Source organism: Ascaphus truei, chromosome 3 (assembly GCF_040206685.1).
Source record: "Ascaphus truei isolate aAscTru1 chromosome 3, aAscTru1.hap1, whole genome shotgun sequence".
Classification (NCBI taxonomy): domain Eukaryota; kingdom Metazoa; phylum Chordata; class Amphibia; order Anura; family Ascaphidae; genus Ascaphus; species Ascaphus truei.
The window spans coordinates 335,556,625-335,568,658 of NC_134485.1; the positions used below are offsets into that span (position 1 = coordinate 335,556,625).

General features: G+C 45.6%; 1 protein-coding gene across 8 annotated transcripts in view; it reads right to left on the reverse strand.

Annotated features, from left to right (window-relative positions):
- Nucleotides 1–12,034, reverse strand: part of AGAP2 (ArfGAP with GTPase domain, ankyrin repeat and PH domain 2) — a 319,313-nt gene that overhangs the window by 205,431 nt on the left and 101,848 nt on the right. For 2 of the 8 annotated variants that reach the window (XM_075591584.1, XM_075591583.1), the window contains exon 1: nt 1,376–5,204. The exons of 2 other annotated variants lie outside the window; for them this stretch is intronic. In XM_075591584.1, the coding sequence (XP_075447699.1) occupies nt 1,376–4,418 (3,043 nt within the window). In that variant the 5' untranslated portion in view covers nt 4,419–5,204. Of the gene's footprint in view, nt 1–1,375; nt 5,209–12,034 lie in introns of those variants that run through there. 4 more of the 8 variants (XM_075591587.1, XM_075591585.1, XM_075591588.1 and 1 more) reach the window with 3 other exon arrangements.

Here is a 12,034-nt window from a genome sequence, read left to right on the forward strand (position 1 = left end):
CCGATTGGTCACTGCCTTGAGAAAGGTCCTCTGAGCAGGACCAACATTTTGGTGAATAAACAAAAAATGTTTTAGAATTTATGATGTGTTTCCTTAATGTGAAATGTGTTTCCAGCAGCCACAATTGCTATGTTTTGTGATACTCTCTAAAGTGCAAATAAATGTTATTATAAACTGATTACACACATCTAATGCATGGCTAATAAGCAATGAAAATGTGAGTCTCATTCATAGATGTGGCTCATACATGTCCAACAACAAATGGACATGTTAGTCTCATTCCCATATATGGATTACACATATCTAACACAGCAAGAAAATAATGATAATGTAGATCAGATTCATCGTTGTGGATTATACTTTTCTGACATATAGCTCACAACTAATGAAACTGGAGATCTTAATCAAACAAAATACCAAGTAAAAGCTCCTATCATAGAGATATGAGAAGACAATTATAGAGAGATCTCTTCATCTTCCAGTGACGTGCACTGGAATAAGCATTTTTTTTGGTCAGAAAAATCTATGGCCTCACTGTCCCTTTTGTCCATGGTTTGAACGTTTTGCATTCAATTATCTAGAGCAGTGTTCTTCAAATGGCGGCCCATTAAGTTATTTGATGTGGCCCTTGAACTTTGCTACCTTAGCAACTAGTAGGAAATTAGCAAAGTACAGTACTTGTAACTTAAGGTAATGAAAATGTAAAGGCAATGCATATAGGACAGATATTATAATGCATCAAAAATGTAACTACAATAACCTTGTGCCCCTTCTACTACGAAGAAAACATCTGATCATGCCCCTTTGGAGAACTAGTTGAAGAGCCCTGGTCTAGAGGCATCCTGACCTCAAAGTATCTGTTGGCCTTTCTTTTAAACTGAATATTAGTTATGGTGTGCTACATCTTTTATATGTACGGTAGCTAATTACATGGGGGGGGGGGGGATCACTCTAATGATTATCGAGACACAAGTAGTATACCACCAGCCAATGTACATGCAGATCTAAATCTACCGACGTGGGTGACATCTATTACAGCCAATGGAAGCAGCAGAGGGGGCCACTTAAACTTCTGACTTCGACTCATCTCCAGGAAGCAATAACATTGCAAATGAGGTGACTATTAGGCTGCGCTTATAGTGCTGGCGACAGCGACGTCAAAACAAATGCATTGCCGCCATCACATGCGCTTATAGTATGCGCAACGCGACGGCTTGGTCACGATCGCTGGAAGTCATCTCAATTTGATTTTGCCAACGTTCCCGAAGCCTGACGTCACCGGCACTATAAGCGTAGCCTTCGCCTGTCCAATTCATATTAGGAATAGCAATACATACACATACAACACATCTGGAATGAGGAAGGTAACACTCACTCTGCCCGGCGTCCTTCTCCTCCCCCGGGCTCAGTCCCACGGGCGCGGCGGCGGCGTAGGACACCGAGGCCGTGTTCTTGGCGAAGATCCCACTGATGAACTTGAGCATCTTCCTGTCCCTGGCGGCGGAGGCCCGGCCCTTGTCAGCGGAGGGGGAGGCTCCTTCTCGGCCCTTCTTGACATCCTCAGGCTGGGGGTCTAGGTCGCTGTTGTCCAGCGTCTTGCTTTTCCCCTTCCTAAATCCCTTGGGGTCACAGGATGAGGGGGAGAGCAGGTTTCTGCCTCCTCCTCCCCCGGGGGGTTTGGGGGGATCCGCTTTGGGGCTGCTTTTGGAGGGCTTGGAGCGGCTCTTGCCTTCGCTCTCGGGCCATGACAGCCGGTTGGAGCCGCCCTTTTGGCTGGAGGTTTTCTCCGCGGTTTTGGAGCCTTTGCTGCCGGCGAGTTTGAGGATCCGGCTCCCTTTCTCCGCGGCCTTGGAAGGGGTGAGGTGGGCGATGCTCGCTTTCCCCGGCTCGCAGGCCTCAGGCGCTTGGTTGCCGGGCAACGCCGCGGGCCCCAACCCGGAAGTGCCGCTGGCTCCGAGCTTGGTGTCGGCCGGTGAACGGGCTGGGCTGGCTACGGCCCCGGTTACTGCAAGGGACGCTTTCCCCGGCGCTTCCCGGAAGGGGGTTCCCGGTGGGCAGGGCGTGGGGAGCAGGGGACTGGCGGGGGAGCTGAAGGAGTATCGCGCCCCGGAGAAGAATGTCGGACTGGACTGCTGTCTGAGGCCGGTGCCGCCCGGGGAGCCGGGGCTGGGCCGGCCCGGGGAGGTCTGCAGGAAGTACTCCGAGGTGACGCTGGTGCTGATCCACAGCGCTGCCTGCCGCTGGAAGGGCCGCTCCTGCCGCTTGCTCTTGCCGGGCTCCTCGCTGTCCGGGGTGAGGTCCTCCTCCGGCGGGGTCTCTCCGGGGACTCCCGGTAAGGAGGCTGCGGCCTGGGCGGGGAGCAGAGCGGCCCCGGTGCTGAAGGATAAAGATAACGGAGGCTGAGCTGCGGGGGCGCCACCGGCTCTTGGTGTCCTCTCTCCCGGGGATATCAGTGATATTATACCCGCAGGGGCTGAGAAAGTCCCGGTAAGCGGCGCCTTGGCCCCGGGGTATGTCCCAGTCCCGGATATGAGCGCTTTAACTGCGGCCGCTGATTGGATGCGGGCGACAAGTGCGGTATCTCCGGGGAAAGTCACAGGCCGGACCGCCGGTGTTTTGGGTCCGGTGACAGAGGCGGGTGCCCCGGTGGGTGCTTGGTCCCCCGGGGGGGATGTCGCGGTGCTCGGCGCGGGGGTCCCCGGCGCTTCCTTGCTGGCTCCTCGGGCCGCGGTCCGGGCCGCCGTGATCTTGGCCTCGCTGGGTTTGGCGGCGATCAGCGGGGCTCCTCCGGACCGGGCTGCGGCGAAGAGGGCGGCGGCGGTGCGGGCGGCGCTGATCCGGGAAGGAGGGGGGTCCCCGCCGCAGGGCTGCTCAGCGGCGACCGGGGCTGCTCCGCCGGACCGTGGTGGGGAGGTCCCGGTGTCGGTGGACACCGCCCGTATCTTGGCCGCTTTGAAGCTGCGCAGGGAGCCCCGGGCCCGGATGATCCGCGCCTCGTGGCTTGGGGTCTCCGCCATGTGGGTCCCGCGCACCGGGACTGCGGGGGGGCTGCGGCTCCTCTCCCTATCACCGATTACATCCCGGGAGCCTTCGGTATCGAGAGCCGGTCTCCGGATGAGGGATCCCCGGATCACCCGGGCTCCAGCTGACGGGGCTGTAGCGCTGCATGCCCCGGTGTCTCGCCCTCTCGGTACCGGCGCTGTAGTAGAGGATGCCCCGGTGTCTCTTGGTACAGATGTTGCAGCGCTGGATGCCCAGGTGTCTCTTCCTCCCGGTACCGGGGCTGCAGTGCTGGATGCCCCTGTGTCTCTTCCTCCCGGTACCGGGGCTGTAGATGTGCATGCCCCGGTGTCTCTCCCTCCCGGTTCCGGGGCTGCATTGCTGGATGCCCCGGTGTCTCTCCCTCCCGGCACCGGGGCTGTAGAAGTGGATGCCCCGGTGTCTCTCCCTCCCGGTACCGGGGCTGCAGTGCTGGATGCCCCTGTGTCTCTCCCTCCGGGTACCGGGGCTGTAGAAGTGGATGCCCCGGTGTCTCTCCCTCCCGGTACCGGGGCTGTAGAAGTGGATGCCCCTGTGTCTCTTCCTCCCGGTACCGGGGCTGTAGAAGTGGATGCCCCTGTGTCTTTTCCTCCCGGTACCGGGGCTGTAGAAGTGGATGCCCCTGTGTCTTTTCCTCCCGGTACCGGGGCTGTAGAAGTGGATGCCCCTGTGTCTTTTCCTCCCGGTACCGGGGCTGTAGAAGTGGATGCCCCTGTGTCTTTTCCTTCCGGTACCGGGGCTGTAGAAGTGGATGCCCCGGTGTCTTTTCCTCCCGGTACCGGGGCTGTAGAAGTGGATGCCCCGGTGTCTTTTCCTCCCGGTACCGGGGCTGTAGAAGTGGATGCCCCTGTGTCTTTTCCTCCCGGTACCGGGGCTGTAGAAGTGGATGCCCCGGTGTCTCTCCCTCCCGGTGCTCCGGTCTCTTTATGGCCTGAGACGGGCACTCCAGCTCTAGATCCGTCTGTCTGCTTGGGTACCGGTACCGGTGCTGCATTGCTGGATGCCCTGATCCCCTTGGTGACCTCGGTGATTTCAGTACCAGGTCCCTCTCCTGCAGTATCTTTAGCAGCTGGGGCACTTGCTCCGGTGCTGGGTCTGTCTCTCCCTTTAGCTCCCGGTACCGCTACTCCTTGGCCGGTCCCCCTGCTCATCCCGGCACCAGAAGAGGGCCCTCCCCAACCGCAGACATCATTAAACTCCCTGTCCAGGGAGAGGCAATGGGCCAGCCCGGGAGTGCTGCTGAGGGAGGGGGTCTCATTTCGCCGGCAGATCTCGGTGGTCTCTCCTTTATTCTCCTCTCCCACCGCCTCGAGTTTGACCAGGGTCAGAGAGATGTGGTAGGTGGTAGTCCTGCGTTTGAGGGTAGCTCCTCTGCTCATGGGGACCCAGGGAAACCGACTGCACTTAAAGCCCTGGACTGCAGAGGCAAACTGCCTGATCAATCACACTGCTGATCGGTACCGAGGTCTACATAGCAATCACAACAACATCATCATCATCATCATCATCATCATCCCAGAAGTAAGACCCAGATCAATAGAGGCACCACATCTCTCACAGGTCTCGGTTACAAGGGCAGGATGGGTATAGGTGAATTGCAGGGACCCGATCCACTGTCAGAAAATCATTCACATCAGCAGAAAATCCCCAGGAATGTCAGTTCGATGGCTATCGTGAAATAATGCCGAGAGAGAGGGGAAAGGAACCCATCAGAGGTGAAACCTCATTGTGAAATAGCATCACAGCATTGGTTCAATGGTGCTGACAACTCCTCCGCATTTTAAGGTTCATGGTTCTGGGAGCTCGTGTATTCCAGGTGGAGAGGTGAGTGGGCAGGTGCCACCATAGTCACCCCTCTTCTATGTCCTCCGAAAGAGCGATGTGCGTGCACAGTCTTCAGTGCAGCAGAGGCATCCTGGAATAATAGCTGCAGTGGTGGAGAATAGCAGGTTAGCCAGCGATCAGAGACATGCTTGTTACAGCACAAGATCACAGACACCCAGTCAGAGCCTGCTATCCTTTCCTTTCCCGTGTTGCTGCCGCAGCTCTACTGAACACTTGACATTTGCATCTCAGAGGAAGTGTTAGAAATCGAGTGATCACAGAATAATATGCCTCCCCAAGCGTGTTATAAAGACTCATTACTTCTGGTATAGAAATAGGAGGAGCTGTGATCAGTATGCACTACTACACCCCGCTTTACAAGACAACGCGAACCTGGGAGCACGTACTGTACAGTATGTTGAAGGGTCTGTTTTAGATCCGAAGAAAAATACTTATCCACGTCCTCTTTTGTAATACTGTATATGTGCCTCCTAGGTTCCTTGCAGCCTTCTTACAAACCTCAGCCTTTGTCCTTTTTTTTGTTTTCAGAACTGATTTGAAACATGGATCTATTCTAGGAAAGCGTTGGTCCAGACACACCGTCCTCTTAGTGCATGATGTACTTCAGACCGAAATACAATCAAGTTTTAGCCTCTGTACAGTATGTTGTACAGATCCTACTTGTAACCAAAACAGACCAGGAACATGCTTATAGCACCTTGTGTAGAGAAGTGGACAAAAAGTAAGCAATTTCTACATGTTAGATACAGTGCAATTATGCATTTAAGTGACATTTGCACTTCATGTATTAATGAATTGAAAATATTCAGGGCCACTTTTGTCTCTTGTTCAGGCATGTCCTCTTCTACCTGCCAGTAGCTTCAAATTATTATGTTTTGTTCCTATAGACTCACGGGATTATATAGAAACTAACCAAAACCCTACAATTTGCCCCAAAGTGATCACCATCTACTATACTTCTGTATCAAATCTTTTTGAAGGCAGACTTACAAAGCGTTTGAAAGGTTCACATTGCCACACCTACTGTACTAGTATGGAATTTGCACTTTAAAATATATCTCAACCCACTGTACATCTATCTTAAATACGTTTTTGGTAGATTACTGAGAGTTCTGTTTTTGAATTCACAGGGTTATGGGGTGATACATCTGAATATATTTGAATGAAAAGGCTACAAGTTTCTACAAATAATAACAAACATGATAGCTGATACATTATAACACAGGCTGTATACATGTAAGATGTGACATCTGAAAGCTAATTCCTCATGCTACATACAGTCAATTAGTGATATGCGCTCCAACATAAAAGTCCAATCCTGGTGTAAATCCTTTAGGTAATAATGTAGAAAAATAGGTACTGGGGCTAGTGAGGTATGTATTCATAATATAGCATATACCATTAACAAGAACTCTAGCCCTGAAGGCTGAAATATGAAGAAAATCAGACCTACAGCCTCATTGGGGGAGTCCAGAGGTAGGTAGAAAGAGGAATATCTACTCACAATTTGTATTGCCCCAGTCCTGTAGTTCTTGGTGAGCGTGCAGCCAGGAGAATGCAGAGAGATCCAAGGGAAAAAAAACTTCAACGCACAGCCCTGAACAAAGTAGGTCCCACAAAACTAATAAAAATATATCGAATGCTTTATTCTTCCATAGTTTAAAAAAACAGAGGTAGGTGCCCTCCTACGCATTTCGGGAAATGCGTAGGAGGGTACCTACCTCCGTTTTTTAAACTATGGAAGAATAAAGCATTTGATACATTTTTATTAGTTTTGTGGGACCTACTTTGTTCAGGGCTGTGCGTTGGAGTTTTTCCCCCCTAATTCCTCATGCTATTCTGAAATCCATTTTAAGAGTACATTTAAGTATATTTTGAATCTTCAAACATCACAAAATAGTTAATACTTCTGCTGTTTTTAAGTTTATCTTAAATCACGAGTCCTATTGCAAACATGCAAATAAGGCACCTAGTATTGCAATATCAACTACATCTTACGAATGCGGGGTTTTAATTCCCTAATGCAGGTAGATTGTCTACAGTATGTATACACAAAAATATATGTAGAGACACAGGAGAAAAAAACAATTCCAAACTTAATGCACAATGTATATGGCAATGTGGAAATATTATAAAGGTGCATGCCAGCACTGCAACAGCCTGAGGCATTGTAATAAAGGTGCCAGTGAGAAAGCAAACAAGTGTTTATCCTTCTCAGGTCAACCATATCAAAATAAAGCCACATGACAGAACATTATGAAATAGTCATTGCACAACAATTATATGTATGAACAATGACTATGCTCAGCTCAACCCATTGCATCCTAGCAACCAGGGTAACCCATCATTCTAGCACGGAAACAATAACTTTTTCAAGGTGGCATTTGAAAAACAAAACTGTTACATTAATTCATTGAAATAAAAGGAGGGACACTGCTCAAAATGTAAACAATGTGACCGACACCCATGAAGAAGACACAATGGGTCAAAATGAGGATTAATATATTTTCTGTTTTTATGTGAACATGATGACCCTTAGCTCTATGTGATGTTATTTTGTAGGCCACCTTAGCATCCTGCTTTTTATCTGTAGGTTTAATGTGTGAGATTTCGTTATCACAAGCAAATACATCATATAATATTTTCTTGAGTTCATAACTTAATATTTAGAATCTTATAGATAGCATCCAAGCCAAGATTCTGGAAAATGATATCCACTTTTTCAAGTATTCAAAATAATGTTTTTTGACATTTCAGTTTCAATGTCTCCATGTTTTACAGGTTTTAAGATACAGGATCAGCTAAATACATTTTGTTCTAGAGAAAACTGAACTGCCTGCCCTGAGCTGCATTCAGAATAAAAGCTGTAAAACAAAGAATGACTGAACTTGTAGATAAACAAAATACATACTTTAGTTAAAAATGCACTTGTGAAAAGATGGTTAATTGAAATTATTACTTAAAATATAATCTTTATTGTGTAGAATTAAAACCTATTCTGACTTGGAATAATGAAAAAAAACGAATGAAATATATTGTCTACAGATTAATTAAAATGGGGGACCTGTACTTACATTTTTATAATCTGTAGGCAATATATTTAATTTGTTTTTAAATTGTTCCAAGTGAGAATAGGTTTTAATTTGACACAATACAGATTATATTTTAAGTAATCATTTCAATTAAGCATCTTTTCACTTGAGTACATTTTTTTTTCTAAATTAAGTATTTTTTATTTTGAAGAAATCGTGGTGTATTTTTTTTTAAACTTGAATTTTTATTTTGCTTGCTTTTATACTTGGGGTGGGGGATGGGGGTTGGGACAAGTGCCGTGTATATAGATTGACGATAGTATGTGTCTATCAGAGAGGGTGCAAGGGTTACTTTGTGGAACAGTTTACACAACAAATAACAGTTCATCTATTCTAGATCACGAGAAGGTGCCCAGGGCGCGTCCAGTTAGGTCATATGTGACATCCATGGCTCCCAAATATTTAGGAATCTAGGGATTTTGTCCTATAGTAGGCTCATGAGTTTTTCCATAATCATATTGTTTACCTTATATATAAATACATTGAAGGCAGGAGGTTTTTCTTGTTTCCAATGGCTGGCCAAACTGTCTTGGCTGGCGAAAGAATGTTTGAGCAGGGTATCAGTATTCCTGTCTATGTGGTCTATAGGTTTATTGATCCAAAATGTGCCCATATCCAAGGGTGGGGCTATGCCCATAACTTGCGTTATCAACCTCTTAATTTTACTCCAGTATACTGTAGGGTCATTTTAGGGCAGGACAAGTATATATGGATGTTTTGAATGTGCCTATATGCCCACAGTACCTCCAGCATAGTGGAGATGAGTTAGGAAAAAATACATGGAGGTGTACAGAGGAGTTGTACCATTTGTGCAGGACCTTCATATTGGTTTCTCTGATGGATGAGCATCTGGAAGACCGGGCTGCCCTCTCAAATATGTCCTCCCATTCCTCTTTGTTGAGGCACATACCCATAACTTTCCCAACTGCTGATATTTTTGTCTGTTGGTTTGGTAAGACCCCCTATCAGCAGTTGGTAGAGCAGAGCTATTGTACCTCTAGGGTATTTGGCTCTTAAATAAATGTGTATGAAGGTAGTCGGTGGTCTATATATCCGTTTCGGTTGGGATCGAGGATGCGTAGTTTCTCACTTGTAAGTATTGGTACAAGTATTTGTGGGGGATATTGTAGTCTGACTGGAGCTCCTGGAATGTCTTTGGCTTGTCGCCTTTTGAAAAATCCTTGATTTTCATTCAATCTAAGCTACTCCACATAGGGAAGGAACAAGGTTGGGATGCCGGAGCAAATTTTGGATTATCTGTGATTGGGGACATGAGTGATGAGATGGTTGAGATGTTTTTGGAGGTTTGAGCCCAAATTTGGAGGGCGTGGGCCAAGATTGGATAGTCTTCCGTTTGTGGTGGTTTATCCACCTATGGTTTATGCCCTTTCGGATGGGACCAGTAAATTAGAGGGCTTAGTCTCGCTGCCTTGTAATAGCTGAGCAAGTCTAGTTGAACTCACCCACCATATGCAAAATCATGGTTCTTTTCCTGATTCTTGGTTTCTTACCCTGCCAGATAAAATTTGTTACTGCTTTTTCCAGATTCCTTATTTGGGGGATTGGGACTGATATGGGTAAAACCTGGAATAGATGAAGGATGCAGGGAAGTAGGTTTATTTTTACGGACGTTATCCTGCCTGGCCATGAGATCTGATACGAGTCCCAGGTTTTTAGTTTTTTTTTGAGACTCTTCAATAATACCGGATAGTTTGAGTTGTAAAGCTCATTATATGTTTTGGGTCCATACACTCCGAGATATTTTAAGTTGTCTTTTTTCCAATGAATTTGGAATTAGTTCTGGAGATTTGTAAGTGCTCCTGTTGGGATATTCAAGCTCATCGCCTCTGATGTTGTGCAATAGTGCGATAATAGATTGTAAGCTCATCTGGCAGGGCCTGTCTGTAAAAATTTCTATGTGCTGCGTACTGCACACTGTACTGTAATTGTGCAGCGCTTTGAGTCCCATTGGGATAATAGTTATTATTAATGTTAATCTAAAAAAATATTTACATCTGCTAACGCAAACTACTGTTCCCAAGCTCGCCCTCCCCACCTTTTAATAGCAAGTCCTGAGATGCAGCTGTGAATGACCAGTCTATTCTTTCTCATATTAGAGAGGTAAAGAGAACGTTTGCAGAGGTAGTGTTACGACTTGCAGAAAAAGAAGCTTACAAATGTTTTGGCCAATGAATTTACTGAAGTGATCCTCACTTATGAGAAAAGTACAGATAAGTATTTAACTATATGATTTGTCATATTGGATGTCACATTGGGGCCCTCTGTCTTTTGTTTATACTGTACATTGTCACATACCCGGGAGCACTTCTTTTGACATAAAAAATATATGGTGAGGTGGGTCTGGGTTGGAGCTTAAAGGGGTTGTGTGTATAGCTCAAACTAATGCCTGCTTTTATTGCTCCAGTGAACAATAACGTGGCCACTGGTTAATATGTATTGTGTATAACATTATGTAGGTCACAGTACATAGTCATACTTTTTCTCACACATCTACAGTAAATAAAAAACTAATCCAAAGCTAGATAGTGAGGAGTTCTAACTTGCTGCATACAATCAGTACAGTCCAATCACTGTATGCATTAGGATGAATGTTACATGTTCCATGTATATTTTAGTATTCCATAGCTTTTGAACTATTGTAGTTACTTATTTTTTTGTATTCAGGTTACATGCTTATTACAAATGGCATTTGTTTATACCTAAAGGTAAGATTGGATAAGAACCATTTTGCACAATGTACAGTTTGTGTCCCTAGCAATGAAGCAGTTAAACTCCGTACACAACACTTCCTTCTGGAAATTAATGAAAATTGTAGAAGTGATGCTGAAACCTGCCAGACTTTCTGCTTTCTTAATTTTACCTCTTTATTCAGTTGTCATGGCAACGAGAGTGCTAAAAATGTTGCAAAACAGCAGGAATAATTAAAGAGTGGTGTTACAAACGCTAATGGAAAATATACGTAGCATGGCTTCTAAAATGGGACTGAGAAGTCTAACTGGGGAAAAGCAGATGTTTCTTATGAAGACAGATAATGCAGCACTGCACATTTGTAGCGTAATATGCATTGTACTGTACAGTATGTATGTCATTCATTTGTTTTACTCAGCCAAAATAACGCCTACCTGTATGATAGACTGAGAGTGCTCTGCCAAATTTTGTGTTGCTAGTCTTCCCAGGAAAGAAGAGGTCCATGGAACCTATAAAATACTATGTTTAACTTATGTATGTTTGTACTGTATGTATGTATGTACGTACAGTGGTGAGAAAAAGTTTGTGAAACCACCATGATAATTACGAAAATTCCATCGTTTTATCCATGATAACCTTCTTGAATCAAAACCAGTCTTTTCTTAAATGTTCAATAGGATTTATATTAACCAATCAAGCCCTAAAGCAGATCGTCTCTGTTTTCCTGCATTTATCTTCTGAGCTATGCATTCAGTCCTAGAAGAGCTGGTTTCGGTGTTTTCTGTATCCCAACAGTTTGTCGTATTTTATATTGTAATGATTCAAAAAGGTTGAAAACCATTGATTTATCTATGGTATGTTTTTAAAAAAAAGAACAAACCGAAATAGAGTGCATTAGAAACATGGCTGATAATTCCTGCAGTTAGTTGTCAGGTAAGGCCTTACGATTTAAAGCTTTTACCATTGAGGAACATCTGGATAACTGCTAAATATTAACGGAAAACTCATGTGAACACAAAATACCATATTGGCCTGAATATAGTGCTATGTTTTTTTTTCCCCTAAAAATGTCCTTCCGAAAAGTGTACTCGTATTATATGCGCAGCCAAACACCTTTTTATTTTTCATGTACACCTTCAAAACTTTAGGGTCGTATTATGCGCGAGGCCGTACTATATTCAGGCCAACTCGGTATGTCAAAGCACATGCACAAACGAAAACTGTAAAAATGCTACCCCGGACTGTTTCTATGCTGTTGGTCGTGTATTTTATAAACACAGCGCTATTTTAGATGCAGGAGTTCATCATGGATTATGTGGGAGAAGGGAGACAAAAAGTCTCACGTGAGT